Source organism: Erithacus rubecula (assembly GCF_903797595.1).
Source record: "Erithacus rubecula genome assembly, chromosome: 3".
Classification (NCBI taxonomy): domain Eukaryota; kingdom Metazoa; phylum Chordata; class Aves; order Passeriformes; family Muscicapidae; genus Erithacus; species Erithacus rubecula.
In genome coordinates, this window is record NC_136689.1 from 16742835 (window position 1) to 16763158 (window position 20324).

At 40.7% G+C, this 20324-nt stretch overlaps 1 protein-coding gene across 11 annotated transcripts in view; it reads right to left on the reverse strand.

Moving 5' to 3' along the window:
* The window catches only part of KIAA1217, a 175610-nt gene that overhangs the window by 73699 nt on the left and 81587 nt on the right, over positions 1-20324 (reverse strand). For all 11 annotated transcript variants that reach the window (XR_013773604.1, XM_079300589.1, XM_079300583.1 and 8 more), the window contains 2 exons: positions 19768-19963; positions 3737-3935 (listed from right to left, as the gene is read on the reverse strand). Coding sequence is in view for 10 of the 11 variants with exons in the window: in XM_079300589.1 (XP_079156715.1) it covers positions 3737-3935; positions 19768-19963 (395 nt within the window). In the remaining variant the exon portion in view is untranslated. The remainder of the gene's footprint in view (positions 1-3736; positions 3936-19767; positions 19964-20324) is intronic.

Consider the following 20324-nt stretch of genomic DNA (forward strand, 5'->3'; position numbering starts at 1 on the left):
GCCCTGAGCTCTGCTGATTTCTGGTTCACATTTAATCAGTAGCAGAGCCTCCAATCTATGCTCATTTACATCCTTTCGAAGCTGCGATTCCTTCCATTTCTCTGTAGTGATCTCTAGAGAATTTTCTTACACATGTGACCGAATTCCTTTCCTCCAGGTGCAGCTACAAGTCTAGTGAACTGATCTTAATCACTTGGATTATAATTTAAAAATGAAGGGAAGGATTGTTGGGCAGGTCCAATTTCTTTCTTACAATGTCATATTACAACTAGTGATTGCTTTGAATGGGTAGCTAGTCAGAACTTGTGTTGCTCTTGTAGATGTCAAGTAGTTATTAAAGCAACCCTACAGCTTAGGAGACAGATCAGTGTCTTGTGTTTAAGAACTGGAGGGCTGATGAGAAGTTTAGTATTTATGAGTGTTTACTTGTAGGCTGCATAGGGAAATAGCTACCTTGAGGCAAGTTCAAGCTCTTCAATTATTTATGGTAACATAAACTGTTTTCCATCTTGCAAATGTGACCCTTTAGCTTTGAGACCTGCACTGGGAGTCTCAGGTGCCACTGTCTACCTCAAACATGGGACTGCGTTCTCAATACAAAGCAAGCTCTCTCATCTTATGTTCAAGAAATGGCATATTCATTTAAATGCACTTTATCTGCTGTCTTTTCTGTCTAATGGCTATGAGATGGTACCTCAAACAACTGGAGTTTTTTTAAAAGGCATTTTCCATAAATATTTCTTGTAGAAACATGACACTTTATAGTAAAACATTGCTGCAAGGCAAAGCACCAAAATACTAGGCATTTGATCTCTGATATGAATATATTTCACCTCATGTTGCTATTCAGAGATAAACATTACTGATAAGAGATATATATTACTGTACTTTTATTATTACTATAATTTGCATTACGGTAGCTCCCAGATGCCCTTGGCATGTTCAAAGGCCTCACTGATCTGTGTGTGCTGTGTAAACATCCCAGGAAGACAACTTTCCCCCAACTTACAAGGTGAAAAGGAGTCAAAAAGACAATAGCATAGCTGCAGGAAGACAGGAGAACAAAAAGAACTCAGATCATAGTCTCTCCACCAGAGGAGTGTAAACAAATCCTGGAACCAAGGGCATGCTCTGAGTAGGCAGTGCAACAGAGAGTGGGAAGGAGACCAAGGCAGTGGTTCTGCAGATGTCTGTGGAGAACACCTTCCAAGCACATCAGAGGGCTGCCTGAGAGAGAGGGAGGGCACCTGGGTGAAAATTAAAGATGTGGAATTCAAACTGGCATTATTCACCAAGTGGAAGCAGATGGCACTTGGTACTCAACAAGAAATGAAAAGTAGCATTGAAGTGGGCTTGGAGGAGCCCTCATAATGAAGACAAGTGGCTTAATGAGATGGAGCAGATACAGTCAGAGGACAAGTGAAAAATGAATGCATGCAGAACAGTCTGCTTGTCAAACAAGGAGAATGATCTTTGTTGCTTCATTTGAATAGGTAAGAGCAAGCAAGATTACCTATTACCTGTGCCAACTGCCAAGAAAGGACAATTACAGCAGTTGCTGTTAAAAAATTGAAGAATTACACAAGTGTTTTTTCTCTGTGTGGTGGAAATAAAAGGCTGGAAAATATGGATGTTCTGGAGCAAAAATCTGAAGCCTACACTAGATGCAGAGCCCTAAACCCCTTTAAGAAAAAGATACAACATAAGTAAAAAGACAGGGCTTTGTCCCCAGTGATTAAAAAAAATTAAAAAGAAGGGAAAAAAAGAAGAAGAAGAAAAATAAGAAGAAACAGGAAAAAAAAGAAAAAATAAAATTAAAAAAGGGGGGAAGGAGTATGATGGCCTAATGCAAGGCACAGAAGAAGATGGAGCAGCCTCTGAGGGAGATGGAGAGCTTAAAGAAATGACTGAAACCCGCCTGCTTAAGGGAAAGAAAGAAGTGGATTGAAGGAAGACATGGCAAACAAAGGAGAGAAAAAGGACACTTCATCTGTTCTCTGAGGGAGACACGGACAATACCTTGTGAAGAGTAAGGAACAGAAATAGAGAAATGGTTGTGGAAATTATTCAAAGGTGGTGAAAATACAGCTGGTAATGAATGTTATGGACTACATTAACCTGGAATTGCTGGGGTTTCCTAAGTGAGAAGGCTGGCAGAACTGAAGGAGGGAATTTTGTTATGGAGGAAGTCAGCTGGGTTGTGGGATTTCCTCTAGAAATGCTCTACAATACAGACATAGGAACAGAGGAAGCAGATGCTGGGGTTGAGCCAGGCCTGAGACTGGCAGAGTGACGCCTGCAATGGGAGCAAGGGAAAAAAAGGTGGAGTGGCATTAGGATAATCAACAACTGCATTCTCAAGGGCATGAAGTCATAAACTGTTAGTCTGAAACTCAAGGGAAGATGGAGGGATAAAGGGAGAGAGTAGGAGTCAATGGGCTAGAGGATGTTTGGCAACAATGCACTTGGCAACAGAGATGTAGTAACCCCTGTCATAATTCAATCAGTTGATCTGATCTCGTGAATAGACTGTTTGATGTATAAGAAACTTGGGTGCATGTTGAAAGATGATGTTTGATGAAAAATATCAGATGGGTCTTCACACAGGCATTACAGTAGCCAAACAGGCGTGTGGCAGTCTGTAAATCAAATAGGATTAAAAGAAACTGAAACCCAAGAGACTAGCTAATGACACTGGACAGACAGCCTGAGGAAAGCAAGACAGAGGTGAGAAAATGGAGCTTGGTGCTGTTCAAGGATTAAGAACAGGAATGGGGGAATTGGACGGGGAAGGGCTAGAAAAGCTCCAACTCGCTCTTTTAACTACAGCATGATAAGGAAGAATACCTTAGCCACAGGATCTCCAGAAGAAACAAGGCAGCAGTGGACAGTGCACTTCTCTTGCACCATAAAATTTTCCTGCATTAGTGGCAGACTAGCAGAGAGCAAACAGCTTATCTGCTTTCTCCTTCATTTTCTTATGCTCCTCATTTATCACAGTTTATTTATAAAGTGTAACATGTCTGAGGTGTACCTGAGAGCTTTATTTATGCATGATTTGGGACTTTCTAGGGACCCTGACACTCAGGAACTTCTGCTGAAGAAATCTGGTTAATTAAGAAGCTGCACTCCCACAAAATAAAGGATATAAAGGTGAACTATTTATTGACCAAGCTCTGAATTAGTGAAGTGACTGCATCAGTTGCTGCCTCCTGACATATAACAGGAAGGTGTAGAGGCTGCAGCAGTGGTCCCCAGTGCTACAGAGTTTTGGCTGTGCTGGATGGCTTGAGTGGCACTGTTGTGAGGACATCAGTGACATTCATGTTTGTTACTTCAGGCTCATGAGATGAGATAAGGTTTTGCACTCCCAGCAAAGAAACAACCCAGTTTTTCTGTGTATGTTTATCCTGTATCCCGTATTTTAAATTATTTTGTCCCAGTTAAAATTCAATAAACATATTAAATACGTGAACCTTTGTATTAAACAAATATTTCAACAAGGCATGCCATTTATCAGAGCCTTGTGCAATGGATATTGTACCTACAGCTGAAGGCACTGTCAGACCAGACCTCCTGGATTACTCAGATACCACTGAACATGCCTTAATGTGCCAGGCCACTCTGTCAGATACTTATCAACCCCATTCCTTTCTATTCTGTAAGTGCACAACAAAACAAAAACCACAAAAAACCCCAACCCCACGAAACCAGCAGCTATAATTCCATGCCTTACCTCACATCACACAATTCATAGTATATGTTTCTGCTCTCATCCTTGATATAAATGGCGACACTGGGTGATTCCAGCATTTTCATTGTCAGCTGCTGGGGGAAGGCACTTACAAAAAGGGCACGAATTGTGTCTGTGCTTGTGATTTCATTTGGCATCCTCAACTGCTTTGTTTCATCTCCATACTGAAGATATAATACACCTGCAAGCAAATGTAATAGGAAGTTACATATTCTTAAATGCAATAATCTGGTTTCAAAGTCTATGTGGAACACAGACCAAGCCCACAATGAAGAAAAAAACCAACTCACACTCCTTAAAAAATAAAGCACATATACAGTTTTCCCTTTCAACAGACTATTGGAATAGAGCATAGTAACAATGATATGGTTCAGACTTGATAAATCTGTCAGTCCCAGTACTGAGATGCCTCCTGCTGTACTTCAGTTAGATAAATCAGAAGTCTACCTTATGAATCCTAATGGAAGATCTCAAATTCACCAAGTTTAGTCTGTTTTGTAAGTTGGTAAATCACAAGGTATTTAAAAAAAAAAAAGTATTTGAGGAAGAAATTGATCCTTTTATAGCACCCAGCTTTCCTTATACATAACCTCACACTAATCAATAAAACCAAGATTTTCATTTTAGCACAAGGAATTTTATATTCACAGTTCGATTTGCTGGCATTATATGGCATAAATCTCAGGGGAAACTCCTGCCAGGAGTAAAACTGAGGTACACCACAAAAAACCGAGCAATTTTGGAACCTTTCAGTTTCACAGCAGTGTTAATAATCATGCTTAGTACTCAGGGAGAAACATAAATAATCTTAAATGCTGAACTGCAAAATCTGGACATTCTTATTCTCTTGAGACAGAACACGTTTCTGATATAGCTATTTTCAGGGAATGGAGGCTGTGATATGCACCACAATGGAAAGAAACACAAATAATACAGAGCAGGGACTGAGGGAAGGCACATGAAGTACCTCTGCCACGATCCCTGTGTTGGCCCTGCAGGCTGTGCTGGCTCCTGTGCAACCAGCAGGTGCCTGCACTCCACTGGCCAGCACTCCCTGAGTGTGGCTGGTGAGCACTGCTACAGCCCAGTGCCATTCCACTGCAACCTCCAAAACCCTCCAAGCACCAAAGCACTCAGAGCCATCTCCATCAACAGAAGAAATCAGTCTGGACTTGATGGTGTTGATGAATTCTAACCATGCTGGGTCTGGTTCCTAAAGAAAACCAAAAGATCTTCCCATGAGCATCTCCAGTGTGGGAAGGTTTATTAGGACCTGCACAGCAGCAAACAAGCTGCCACAGGACTGCAACTAAACTAAGCAATTTCCTGGGATGTGTAGCACTAGGGAGTAGATTCATAAGCAAGTGTTTAGCTGAACTACTTTGGATACAAGGAAATGGGGACTGCTAAGCCCAGTTGAATGCATCAGTTGTGGTGTTTCTGAGTCATCCCAGGTGTCTCTGATAACACTGCATTGTACCAGCAGGAAACATCTTTACTGTCTTGCTGTCTGCACAAGATGGAGCAAGTACAGCTTCCTCAGGGGTGTAAAAAGATGGCAGATCACAGAATCACAGAATGGCTGAAGTTGAAAGGCACCTCTGGAGGTCATCCGGTCCACCCTCATTCCTCTCTAACAGGGACAGCTACAACCACTTGTGCAGGAAAATGTCCAGACATTTTTCGTATATCTTATAGGATGGAGACCACGCAGCCTTTTTGGGAAACTTGAGCCAGTGCTTGTCAATCTCACAGTGAAGAAAGGTTTCCTGATATTAAGGGGAATCTCATATGTTTAATTTGGTGATTATTGTGTTTGGTCTTCTTATTGGGCATTAATGAAGAGAGCCTGGCTCTTCTTTGCCCCCTCCCTTCAGGTTCTTTGTCCATTGATGACATTGCTGCCCTTGAGCCTTCTCCTCCCCAGGGGCTGAACTCCCAGCTCTCACTCTCTCAACCTGTCAGAGCAAAGAGGCTCCAATCAAGTTAATAATCCTTGTGACCCTCTACTGGATCCTCTCTAATCTTGGGAAGATGCTGTGCTGCCAGGCCTTTGCACTGACCAATAATAAACACAGGTGGGATAAAGGCTGGTAGAGCATTTCACACAACCTGAATTCACCACAGCAGTCGAGTGTGGATGCTCTGTAATGTTGCTCTCCCATGACCAGTATAGTCAGGAGGGCTGGGAACACAAGGCCCTCAGTGCAGTTGCCATCAGTCATCAACAAATCTCAGAAAATCACAAAATTTAGCTGATAAGTCAGTGAGTCACACTTGAAAGCCATCAACAACAGAATAGGCAGTGCTGAGATACATACACTGAGGAAAAGCAGTGGGAAAAGCTAAGGTCTTAGAATATAAAAGCAATTAATGAAAAAGAAGAGAAGGCATTTCAAGCTGAGCCCTGTCTCCCCTTAGTCTTTAATATTTTGTCCCTATGTTGTCCATAATTGCTGAAAAGGAAGGCAGAAACAGTCAGATGTTCCTACAATCCGTGGGTAGATAATTGTGCTTGCACTTAGGGAAGGAAGATGTTAGCTTTCCTGAATACTAAACAGACTACTCAGCATTACTTAACTATTATTTAATATTAGGCTGCTTTTATAAAACAGAGCTGTTAACTTAATCTTCACATTAATATCAAGAGCTGATACATCTTTCTTCATTAATATTGCAATCAAATCCCATATGAATTTCCATTTTCCTTTGTCTGGAAAAACTTTTTCAAACTGAAATTAAACTAGTTTTCTTTCAAAGACTGAGAGGAGTTTTTCTATAACTTTTATTTTTAATGCCAATATTTAATGAGCTATTAAACTATTTTTCTCTTTTTTATTATAATTTGAGACATCATATATTTCTTTATGTTCTTCTAGGTAAAACTCTTTTTAGTTCTCAAATATTCTATGCAGCTAAACACTCTTCAGGATTCAGAAACTAACTATATTTGTAAAAAAAATTTAAACAAGTTAATGATTGCATTTATTTCACTTTTCCAGGATGTGCAAAGAAATACTAATTTCTGATGATAACTTTCAGTTCTTATGAAGAACACAAGGAACTTTCAATGTTTTGGCATTTAAACTTTCTTGGATTTAGTGGCAAAAAATATATATATTTTCTGGCTAAAAAGACAGGCTTTGCGTATCTGCTTTGCAGTTGGATGTGACTCTGCCCAGTTTAAAAGTTACTGCAAAATTTAGAAATGCTAGTTTTGCATTTTATACCATTAAAACCACACTCAATATTGAGCAACTGAAAACAACACAGAATAAGTAGCAGAGTCAAAAAATCTTCCTTACACACAAGTCACAATCATTGCAGAACAGTCTTATAAACAAACATTGTGCTTCAATGTTCCCACAATATACTGATCCAAAGCAAAATCACAGCGGTCTTGAGTCCTGAATTTTCAAAACAAATATGCATATTCTGCCTTAAAACAGACAGCTTAAACATACAACTTGGAGAAATGTTTTGGCCCCAATCTCACTCAAGAGAGAAAAGATATTTTCAAAGGCATAATAAATTCTTTTTTTTCTTTATTCTCCTTTATATCACATGTCCTTAAAAGAAAACTACTGCCTTTCCTCTTGAGTAGTCTGATCCATATCATTATACAGCAATGCTTTAGGGCATTTCCTATTTCACAGAACCAACTGCTCACTTCTAAAAATCATTTTTGAGCATGACAAAATAAAAAGACTCAAAATTCATTAGTTAAAATCATTCACAATATTTTTCTTCCACAGGTGAAATTCTGAGCACTGACAATACCCACAGGTTCCACTTCACATAAGCTGCTGGAGCTGTGAGGTGTGTTTTACCTTCAGCTAAAAAAATCACTCCCATGGAGATTAAAGCAAGAAGAAGTAGAATATAACTTAGGCATGGTTTTTTTAGGGCACATGCATCAGCAAAGCTGCTGGAAACACAAACACAAGGGATACTCCTGTCTCCATGTGCCCTCAAGTCCCTCTTGCACTTAATTGTGCTTCTGTTACAATGAATTTGCCTGAAACATGAAGATTGGACTGTTTTTATACAACACAGATCAAAGAGGACTATGAAACTCCCTGCTACTCTAGGATGCATGAAGATATTGTGAGTGAGGGAATTACACCACGCTACAGACAATGCTGTGGCTCCCACTCCCAAGAGCTCTGAGGAACTGCCTGCCCTGTGCTGTTCCACAGCCACAACACAAACCATAATGTAAAGCATTCCCTTTGTCATGTAGTATAACCTAGCTGCAGAAATACCTCCAGAATTTTTGACTGTTCTTCATCCTACAAGCACTAGACCTCAGACTTAAACACAGGCCACAGCAAAAAACATTTACATGTCAGCCTTGGTAACACCAGCCTTTTAACAAATTGCTTCACAACATTCCTGTCAACCAGGACATATGCTTTATTGAAGGGAAATTAAACACCCAAGGGGCGAGAGAACGTGTTCAAAGAAAGGTTTACAAGCATCAAAGCCAGATCTGATGATGATCCTGTGAACACACATGACTGCCCTTTCCTTCCCTACAGAGCTCTTTCCAAACACCAGATTTTCTGCTGCCTCTTTATCAAGGATCAGTGGCAGGATGTGCAAAATATTTCATTGTTCCTCTCAGGGATGATGCACATCTAACAGAGCACAGTGCAATGGCAGATGCAGAGTTAAACCTGGCTCAGGGGGCTGAGCCCATCAGTGCTGGGTTGGGGTGCCCAGCACAGCCCTCCTGTGCCCTCAGCACAGCTCTGAGCTCAGGCACACACCACCTTCACAAAAAGGCATTCAGCTCACACAGTGCTGCTGGGCTGCAAAACCCTCCTGGGAGCTGAGGACATGCCCTGACAGTGTGATGATGAGTCTCACCACAACACAAGGGTCCAGGCTGGCTTTAGAGCAAGGAGCTGCACAGCCACAGCAGGGCTGGCACAGCTCCCATACTGCTGAGACCATAACTCCTGAGCTACAGCTGAAAAGGTTTACTCCTTGTGGCAAGAGCTGATGTCATCCAGGTGTCAGGAAACCACCCAGCACCTCTATCACATACACAGTGCTGACCTAACCCTCACTAAGCACACTATCATGGTTATATTGCTAACACGGATCTCCATGCAAGGCATCTTACATACTTAGGAGAAATTTAAGCACAATTAGCTTTTGTTTAAAGAACAAATAATATCTTTAAAAATTCATTAGTTAAGAGAGGAAAGTTAAATACCTAAGAAAACGAGAATAAGTAAACAAACAAGATTGTGTCGTCTTCTGTGTCCTTTACAAATATCTGTTAATTCTCTCAAACAATGGATTTTAAATGAAAAAATACAATTTCTTACATAATTCTCTGATAACGAAGAAGAAAAAACTGAGGCAGAAAGTTAAATAATTCCTCAGTGTTATGAAATATAGTTAAAGCTTACATTTGAGTTTATGAGTTTCTTTTCTGTGAAGCTACAGGACTCCCTCTCTGTAGTCAAGATATCTTGCAAATTTCTGCACTGAAGTATCTTACTGACATTTGTTCCTTAATCCAGCTGAAGAGAAGTATTAAATTATGACAAAATCTGTATTTGGCTGGTGTAGGACGCTTGGGCACTGGAGCATTGAAATCTTCCCACAGAACCAAAAACCACTGCTGTGAACAAGGCACTCCTATTCCCTTCCAAAACAGCTTTTGAATGTATCCTTTGGAAATTCAGTGTCAAATCTGAAAATTTCTAGTAATAGTAAAGGTGGTTAGACTACAGCAATCAAAACCTGGATGCACTGGGAGTTCTGGACCTTCTTGTAATACAAGGTACAAAGCAAGGTATAACTAAAATGGAGAAAATGCCATTAGATTAATTTCACTCTTTACCCTTAACCATCAGTTAACCATATCTTTTTGAGAAGATGGGCCATCCTTGTCTTTTCATGCTGCTTTAGCTTGATCTTCCACCACAAGTCCATTGAGTCACTGTCTCTGGCTGGACATTTCCTCATGCTGAAGTCAGCAGCAATGGTAACAAGCAAAAGTGAGAAAAAGCATCCTTGTTTCTTAATTACATTTATATCAATCATTACTTGAGACTTGTATGATTTTTAAAAGCCAAGGATAATCTTTAAAGTCTCAATGGCAACTGTTTTTGTTGGAGTCAGGCCTCCCCTCAAAAGTGCAGTTTAAAATTTTAATTTCTTTTTACTAAGATTTCAAGATATCTCCATTTTTTCTTCGCTTTTGATGAAATTGTCATATATAAGACTGTAAGGATGGCATAGCCCCCTATTGTTCTCTGTTCCTCATCCCTCCTTTCCCCCCAACTATCTAATAAACAGAGCAAACACATATCACCAAATTCTGCCAAAGTTATGCAGACAAAAGTTTATTACAGTAACAACTCTTGCTGCATTGAAGAAATTCCTTAATATGAAATTCTTGCTTTCCATACCCTCAAGACTTAACTCTCCTATTTCACGACACAGTTTCAACTAGTCTGAGGTCATTGCCATGATCCTTGTGGTATTTCTAGCCTGAAGCTCTCATAATAACTTCTGTTAGTACTCTCTCCTGAAAATCTGTCCTCCACATTCAGAAAATGTTCTATAAATATACTTAGCTGTCTTCAAGAGAATAAAAAGTAGATATTTTTAATTAATAAAAGCAATTACTTATTTTTTTTCCTAATTGTCTGAAGAGATTTGTTCAAAGTATTGTTTGATAACAGTTTTGACAAAAACAGAAACTGTTTAATTTAGTCCAGTATTACATTTTACTCCTATTTCATTCTTCTCTGCTACTTACAGTGACTTGCAATAATTTGTTACTTAATGAAAAAGACAGATGGAAAACTCAGTAGTCACATAAATTTCCTACCAAAATGTTATGAAAAATAAAGGTTTTTAACTGCCACTAAAATACTATCACTTTTCTACAAACAAATGCATTCAGGTAGCTAAGAAAAATAAGTGAAAAGGAACACGGACAACTTTTCTTACCTAAGGAAAACCCTGTATTTTCCTCATATGATTCCTGACAAAACCTGTGAAAAAGCCAAAGCTGCCAAAAAGCAACTTTGTCTATATACCTACATCAGCAAGTCCATCTACTGTGAACAGTTACTTCTAGAATCCAGAAATTCTGAGAGAACATTTCAGTTTAACTTAGTTCCACATGGAAATCAATGTACTGGCAGGATGACTTTGGGACAATAATTGCATTGTGTTGCACAGAATAGCCCAACTGACCATCAATACCCCAAACTGACAAAACAATGCCAGCAACCTCAGAATAACACAAACCCCCTATGATACTGAATGAAAAAATATTTTTAAAATTACAATTGAGCAACTCAGTGAGAAGAACAAGATATTTCACAGGTACCAGAGCCATTTTTCAGAGGGTCCCTGCAGGCTGTGCCACGCTGCATTTACTGCAGTTCACATTCACCAGCCTGGCACAGTAAATCAGAGAACTCCTCACACAGGCACAGGACATGCCCACGCAGGCTCTGCTTTACTCCACCAGAAGCTGAGCCCCTGGCTCTGGAGAAGCCTGCAAGCCATGGCCAAAGGTGCCAAGCTGACCAGGACACCTCCCAAGGATGTGCCTGCCAAAGACTGTACAGGTATGTGAAGCATTTAAGGCCACTGTAGTCAAGTACTTTACATAGGGGTATTTTTGTTAGTAACTTTTAAATGGGCAAAAGCAAAAAAAGACAAGAAAATGTCAATTAAATTTCTTGGAATGTTTGTTCTTCCACTAGAATAAACATGAAGATAGATCCTACCCAATTGTATTTCCTTTGTGTATAAATCAGCTGTATCAAACTCATTATTTAAGTAATAACTATTTTTATAAACTCTGATTTTTTAGTACTAAACTAGGTACAATCAATGTGTTCAAGGGCAGAATGTGACCATTTTAATAATCCACAGCCAGGAAGCATTGAAGTCATGTAGGAGGACATGCATGCCTTTGTAATTTTGCTCCATTTACCAAATGTTCTGTATTTACAGCAGGAATTCTTTTCAATACTTCTGAAGTTATTTAATTTCTAAAAAGTTCACTACTGTTAGCAGCAAATTTAGGGGCTGAGCCATCAGCATTTAAGAGCATAGCTGGTTAGGGCACCACACCAAAAATTCACCTCTGTGAACTCTAACAAATAGCTTGACTTTGTGTGAAGTCCTCACAAGCTACTTCAGACAGGATCTTGGAACCAAGACCTTAGTTTGCATGATTAAGAATGCCAAGAGAACATTTCCTAGACTCCCCCCAATTTGTTATTATCTTTCATGTACTGGGGAAGCAAAACTGGACACAGTGCAACTTTACAAATGGTGAGAAGAGGGGAATAATAATTTCCCTTGACCTGCAGGCTGAATTTTTCCTCCAGACAGCTATGCAGTGTTCCCTCCTGCAAAGACACACTGCTAATACACAATCACCTTGTTGTCATACCCCAAGTCCTCTTTGCAAAGCTGCTACCAAGCCAGCACTGTCCTTGCCAGTATTGTTGCAGTGCTGTTCTGTCCCTGATTTGCCTCTCTGGAGTTTCATGAAGTTCCTGCTAGTCCATTTCTCTTCCTCACTGGGTCCTGGTGAAGTGGCCATCTGGCTATGGAGCACATCAAATGCTCTCTCAAACTTAGGGTCTGACTTGACCCTACTGCTGGTTTATTCCATCCCAACGAGGTTTCTGATGTCAAAACTCACTGGCCCTAGAGTTCAGCCCTAAGGAGCACAGCTAAAACCCAGCTGCCAGTTGCACACCCTAAAGGCCACCCCTACATCCTCATGTGTCTACAAGGAGGCTATGAGACATATGAAAAGCCTTGTTAAAGCCAAGATAAACAACATCCACCCTCTGCCCTCATACCCACAGATGGTCTATTCATTGCAGAAGGTAATTGGGCAAAGCAATGGTACAAGCACCTATCTCCTATTAAACAGTTGAGTAGTTTAAAAAACATCCAGAAGGGCTCCCATCTTTAGAGCTGCTCAGACCATTGCCCCTATTGTCCCAGGAGAGCATCCTAATCAGCAGGCTATCAACAAGCTTCTGATGCAGTGATTATCCTCTTATCCTGCCTGAATTGGGTACTCTGTAGCCAGCAATGCAGAAAAGAAATAGACAACAAGAACTAATTCAAGAGAGTCTTATGTCACTGAGATGACATATTTCTCTCTGGGAACAGAAACCTGAATTTAGGCCCAGCATAGTAACTATGCATCACAATCACTACCTAAATATATAAACAGTATTGGGAACAATGATTAAATCCAAGAGCTGTCCTCATTCAGGGACTTGCTGTCAGCCCTGGCAGCAAATCCTAAATACAATGATACAGTGCAGTGAGGGACAGGCTGTGCTCCTCTCCTTGGCCTAAGTTTTGCACTCCTTACAAAGCATGGAATTGCAATGCACATTTTTCCTTTGCATGCCCATGTCAAATGGAAGACACTGGTGTTTGCATGCCTTACTTGTAATAGAGGCAGACTTACAAATTTTACCTAACACAAAAATTAGATCAGATTTATCCAAGAGTTAGCTGCTGTGCTAGATGCACCCCATGGGACAGCTCCATGTGGCCTCTAACCTTTCCTCTGAAGGAAGGAGGGCTGTACAAGCTACTCCAGCTGCTAAATCTGTCTTCCAGCAGACACCAAATGCTGAAGGCTCAAATTGTTGCTGCTAAATCAGAATATGAAGTGATGGTAGAGTTGGATAAAGACATTACACCTTTTGTGAATGCATGATTTGGGATAAAGTGAAAAGCCACTGCCACCCTGGCATAGCTTTAGTCAGTTCATCCAGGTTGTACACTCATTACTCTACCTCTCCTATTATCTTCACCACTTTTCATTCTGACTTATTCATGTTGTAAGGTTCTGAAATAGGAGTATTTTGTCACTATGTATTACCCAACACAGTGAGGCACTGGTTTTGCTCAAGGTCCTTTAGTTATTACTGCAGTGCAAATAAATAATAAAGGTTGCATTCAAAAGTCATTTAACAGTGACAGACACAGAATTACATAACTAATGGGCTTGTTTAGTGCACTGTACATCTACTCCAGTATCACTGCAATGAACTCATTAGATCCATGTTGATACAACCTGCTGCAAAAAAAATCAGCTCCAGTGTGACACAGCATCTAAAATATCCTGCTTATCAACTTTTTGGTAGCAGACAGAATGTGCCTCTATTGAGACAATATGTACTAAACAGTATCATGCTCCTTGGAAGCATTTTTTTCAGGTACTCACAAGACATTTTATTATAGGAAAAAACCTCTTAAGTGAACAGCAATTGTGGACACAAGTGGGAAGTCACACATTTCAGTCTTTCATATACCTGCCTTTCACACATTCTGTAGAGACAACAAATGAAACAGAAAAAACTCTGATAGGTCAATATAATTATTTAGCTTCTTTTGTTCTTTTGATACAAAACATTTCAGGTAAGAGGTGTGTGGGTTTTTTTCTTTCCAAGTCCAAAACCTTCCGCTATTGTAATTTGAAGAAATGGAAAAGAAAATAAAGTCTAGGAAAGCTGGAAGGAAAACTTGAGCTACATTAGAGTATTATAATTTCCTAGGGCCTGAGTTTCAATTAATTAATTGGAACTAGTTGTTTCAGGCTGTTTTTCTTACAGACCTGTCAGTCCCTGTTAAGCTATCTGACCACAACAGCAAATATTTACATGACCTCTTTGCATGTTGGCTGCTTTGCATATACTATAAAAGGCAAGAGAGGGAAAATTCTTTAAGATGACTGAATACATTAAAGTTATACCCAGCCTTAACTTGAAATGCACTTCCCAGGGAGTTCCTCTCCCATGAACTAAACCAAAGTTCTTGCTGACTTCATTAGGCTCAAATCATGCTCTAAGGAATCAGAGAGGGCAGTGCCACTACTAGCAAATCACAGGCTTCTCACACAAAGTTTATGGCCATTCACACATCTTATCTCTGATTTTACATGCCTATTTTAATTTCTAGCTCATAAATTGTAAGTAACAATTAATTAGTTCCAATATAATAGATGTCTACCTTTAGCATTTATATTTTTTCTGTGTGTATCTTGCCTACACATGAACAGAGAGTTATTTCTACTGCCAGCTGAAAAGCAATGATCTGTCTCTCTGCAGAGGTTTTGCTATGAGTGAAATTGTCATTGTGGCCTTGGCTTTCTTTTTTAACAGGCTCTGAGAAACATCTGCAAGAAATGCTGCAAAAGATTGAGGCGTTATGATTATAATCAGTAATGACATTTCCATATAAGGTTGCTGCAAACAAATTAATCAGACACAAAAATCTGTGCCTGCCAAAACGTGGGTTTGGGGGCTAATAAATAATAATCATCATACTCCATGATTACTTAAAGACCCTCCCCATGCCAATCCTTAAGCATTTGTATAATTTTACTCCTTTATGCAATCCCTCCAAATGCAAATAAAATGCAAATGTTGGCAGGCTCAGACATTTCTGAAGAGGCCTTTTCACACCACCTAACTTTAGGCACAGGTTTACCAGCAGGGAGCCCAGTTTTTGCTCCTCATCCATCTGGAGTGGCCAAGCACCCTGGCTGGGGCACCCATGGTTGCAACCCTTGAGCCATAAAGCTTCATCCTGCTCAGCCACTTGTCAAACCCAAATCTTTGTGCATTTATGGAAATCCCCCCTGCACCATATTCCCCCTCCATCCCCCCTGCACACACAGGCTGATCCTGCAGGAGCAGCAGCAGCTGCTGATGCGATGGGAGCTGTGATCACACCCTGCCCTGCTCCCCCATCACACACAGGATGCTGTGCAAAGGATGCTGCCCGTTGTTTGGGCAGATGCACACAGGTGGGTGTGTTTGTCTCCCTCCATTCCAGAGCAGGGCAGCAGGGAGGGACAGTGGGCATGGTGAGCCCCGCTGGTGCCTGTCAGCTTCTGCTCCCTCCAGGCAAACTGCAAACAGAGTTTGCTGAAAGCTTTTGAGCACTTTCCAGGTTTCAGCTGATTCTCACTGACAGTTTTGCTAGATAATTTTTTTCCCACAGTTATCGCACTGGAAAAGCTCCCAGCTTGCAAATACGTATTTTAAAATACATTTAATTTTCTCTTGCACAGTGAATTCATTTATTTTAATGTCTTGCTTCGTCTCCTGATGAAGCAAGTGTTGATTTCTGGTTTTCTTAGCCAAGAAAGACCTTTCAATGGGCTCACAATAGGAATACTGTTTTCTAGGTCAACTCCACGTGATACCATGTCCTGTTAGATTAGTCCTGACTGACAAACCCATGATAGTGAGGTAGCCAAAACGCATTTGTGTTATTCCTTTTCAGGCTTCATATTAATTTGGACTACAATTTAAAAACAAACTGACTCACATATAGCTAGTAAAATAGGAACCCACAGAAAAATTAGAATTTCAAAAAGAAAACCTCATTTTTCAAAAATGAATTGAGATATACAATGTAAAATAAAAAAAATTACAAAAGTTCATTATTCTCCTTGCTGAAATTAAGTTTGCTGAGGATCAAAACATAATTTTCATTTAAATTATATTAAATTAAGAAATTAATAGATATGGAAAGGTGATCATACACAGATTATTTAAAATCATATTAATTGAAGTACGTGCATGGCACTTTTAAAATTGGAGTTAGAAACAGTTTCCTGTTTTTAAAAAAGAAACATTCCCCTTTTTAGTAAAAAGGACCGCAGCACGAAAAGCATTTCAATAGTAAAATTTCAGAACACTGCTGATGGTGCTGTTAGAACACAGTGGCAGAAGAGATCGAAAAGGAAATTTTTATAAAACAAATGCACATAATATTAACAATAATAATAATAATATAAAACTGAACTATTTTGGAATACTTCTTATCTTTTAAAACAAACTATTTGTTATTAAGTGGTTCCTGGAACAACTTGAAAAAGACAGATTGTGATGTGATGACAATATATTGACTCCTATTTGGCCAGTATGATGAACCCTTAAGCCCACACATACCTGTGACCTTTCCTGCAATACAGAGAGAAAAGGCTCATTTTGTTCATTTCAAATCGAAAAACTCTCAACTGAAATGCTTCATATTACATTGCTTCCCTGTTGTTTGTTTACTTTTTTCTTTCTCCTGCATTTGGCCTGTTCATGATGGGATAAGCTGGGGCTTTGTCTCTGGCACATGAAAGGGTGTTTTGCAGGGTCTGAAATCCTGGGCATTAAATAAAACAGTGTATCTTCATGTGGCTGTGCTCCATTAGGCCTGGACAGCACACTGCAGTACATGCAAGAGACACTAAAAAAGGGTTTAAGAGTGAACTACTTAACAGTGAACTTATGGTCCTCCCATCTTAGCAAAGATACTATTGAACTGCAAAATTTCAGGGCAGCAATGATAATCAAATGTCCAGGATGTTTTTTGGATGAGCAACAAGTGGTTACAGCAGCACTTCTAAGCTGGAGAAGAGATAACCTGAGGGAAATGACAGGCCAAAGAAATCAGGTGTGGCCTGGGGGAAGCAGATAGCAATCCAGTGTTTGCTGTCACTTCCAACACAAGGACTAGGGGCATAACTTAGAGCTGATAAACAAATACAAAACAAAGCAACAGGAAAGCAATGGTTGGGCTGTAAACCAACAGAAACTTGCTGCCAAAGTCACAGATGCACAGATGTGGAGGATGTGAAAAAAAAATTTACATGGGAATCAAAGGTGGACTGAACAAATACCTGGAGGAGACATCTCTTGATGGTTATTTTACAGGTAGAAACCATAACCAGGAAACCCCTAAGCTGAAGATACCTTGAGGCTGAGAACACCTAGGGGAAGGATCACACATACACACATGGAGGAAAAGGAGTTGATTCAGGACAGCCAGCACAGCCTCACTGGGCAAGTCCTGTCTGGCCAAGCCAGTGGCATACTGCAGTGGGCTTCTACAGCAGTGCACAAGGGAAGGCTACAGATGTCCTTTACAAGGAGTTCTGTAAAGCCTTTGACATGGTCCCCACAACATCCTTCTCTCTATATCAGAGAGAGATGGATTTGATGAGTGGGCTGTTAGATGGATAATTAAATGGTTGGATGATTACATCCAGAGGGTAGTGGTCAATGGCTCAGAGTCCCAATGGACATGAGGGACAAGAGGTGTCCCTTGGGGTCTGTACTGGGACCAGTGTTATTTAATATCTTCAAAAATTATATAGATGAAGGAATTGAGTGCACCCTCAGCAAATGTGCAGATGACACCAATCTCTGTGGTGCTGTTGACATGCCTGAGGAGCAGGATGCCATCCAGAGGGACCTGGACAAGCTCAAGAAGTGGCATGTGGGAATCTCATGAGGCTTAACAAGACCAAGTGCAAGGTGCCCTGAGTTGAGGCAACCTCTGGTATGAACATAGTCTGGGGGATGGACAGGGTGAGAGCAGCCCTGCCCAGAGGGGATGCTGGTGGGTGAGAGGCTGGACATGACCCAGCCATGTGCACTCACAGCCCAGAAAGCCAAACTGTGCTGGGCTGCACCAAAGCAGTGTGGGCAGCTGGTAAGGGAGGGGATTCTGTCCTTCTGCTCTCTTGAGACACCACCTGCAGTGCTGCATCCAGCTCTGGGATCCTCAGCCCACACAGTGGGGCTTGACTGTGAGTTCCAAAGGCTCAACCACTTAACATCACATTGAAGCAAATACAAGTTTTACAGAAAATCCTGGGATGAAGTAAGCTGTACTGAGGATGTCCTAGCCAGCAGTGACTTACAGGCAGTATAGTATAGTAAACATAATAGTGCACGGGTAGTAAACATTCATGTGCTCTTAAAAACACTTCAAAAGCAAAAAGTCTTATCCAGGTTGAAGTATCACAAATTTCTCCCCCCAAAGCCCAACATATTGGTGGCCCAGCAGTCTGTGGGAGGGCAGCCACATTGTGGGCTGACATGGACAGGGATCAGCTCCTTGTTTCCAGCCCCACTGCTCCTCACTTTTCAGCTCTGGGAGAGTAGGGAAGCCCTTCCAGCCCTGTTTTCTTCACACTTGTTGTGTTTGGCATATATCGTAATACTCTTGACAGAAACTGCTTAAATTATTGAGGGATGAGTAAACCACCGTGACAAGCTTACAAGCATGGTATGATTTACAGTCCAGTCTTGGATTTATGTCACTCTCTATACTGGGAGATGAGCCTACAGGAAAGCAGCATTTCAGTTTATTACCTATGAGCAAAACCTGCCTTCCTCAGCAACCCACACAAGTTATGTGCCTTCCCACAATGCTTTAACTGCCCTCTGGTGTCTTCCCTCAAAAGAACAGCCTTTAATCCTACCATCCACCAGCTGAGCAATCTCTGAGACAAAATTCACCATCATAAAAGGAGATCTGGTTCACAGCTGGGCTGAATTTAACCCTGACATATGATAAGAATGCAGGAAGCAGAGCTGTCCACCTGTGCTGACACATCTCTTGTGTCCCGGTGCAGACGGAAGGGCACTGCCCCAAAGAAAAGAGCATCAACATATCCATTCAAATCCTCTGCCTGGAAAGCTGCCACCACACAAACACTAACTTCTCTGTAAGATGAGACTACTTAGGCAATAATATCTCTAGGTTCAATTAAGTCTGGCTTTACAGAAATGACAAAGTGAAAAAGTCTGTGTCTCCTGCCTGAAAATGAGGGTACAATCTTGTATTAAGTTCATTGCCAAATATTGTGCAGGCTTGGCAGGTAGTGTTTGCAATACTGGGTTTTAACCATTACTCAGCATTTCATGTCAGGGCCTGCATCTCTTTCCTTGTATGTCTACTATGCTCCCATCACACTTTCAGATCTTATGCAATAATTTCACCATTCTCCCCAAGTTACTTGGTATCCCACACTGAGTTGATTTCCAAACAACAACCTGACATGCAAAAAAAAAAAAAAATGCTACCAAAGTCTTTACTTTTTCAACCCCAAACTATTTAAAGGCTGTTTTAAATCCAGAAATGGGGAACACAGACTAAGCAGAGAATGGAGAAGGACTGGAGCAGGCTCTTACCCAGTGATCTTTCCTTTGTTTGGTTTGCTGACCGCACCACGGGAAGACTTGCCCGCGTGCGGCTGCCCCTCGAGAAGGGGGTTGGAGAATCACCTTCAGACATGGCCTCTAAGGAGTCAGCAGATGCTTCAGAGAGGTGCTCTGTGTGCTCACCCAAATTGGGCTGTGGGCTCTGGGACGGCTTCGGGCTTCTTGTCTGCAAAACAGAGCATTTCCTTATCACTGTACTGAAACCAGAGTGGGGGAGGAAAAAAATCAAAGAGAAGGAAAGAGTCCAAACTTCTTCAAATACTGGTATGCTGGAGGTCACTTCTGTGTAGATTATTTAGGAAAAATGTCCTTGGACATTCTGCTGCAGTTTTTATAGTTGTATATCCACACTGCAAATTTTGTGGCTAACGAGGCCCTGAGGATAAGACATCTGCTGAGGAGACATACAGTAATGCCATTCTCCTTGTCCACACACACAAACTCTAATTTTATCAAGTCTGCTAAGAAAAATCCTCTGAAAAGAAATACTGTAATGGAGCTGTAAAGCTATCAATTTCAGTATTCTG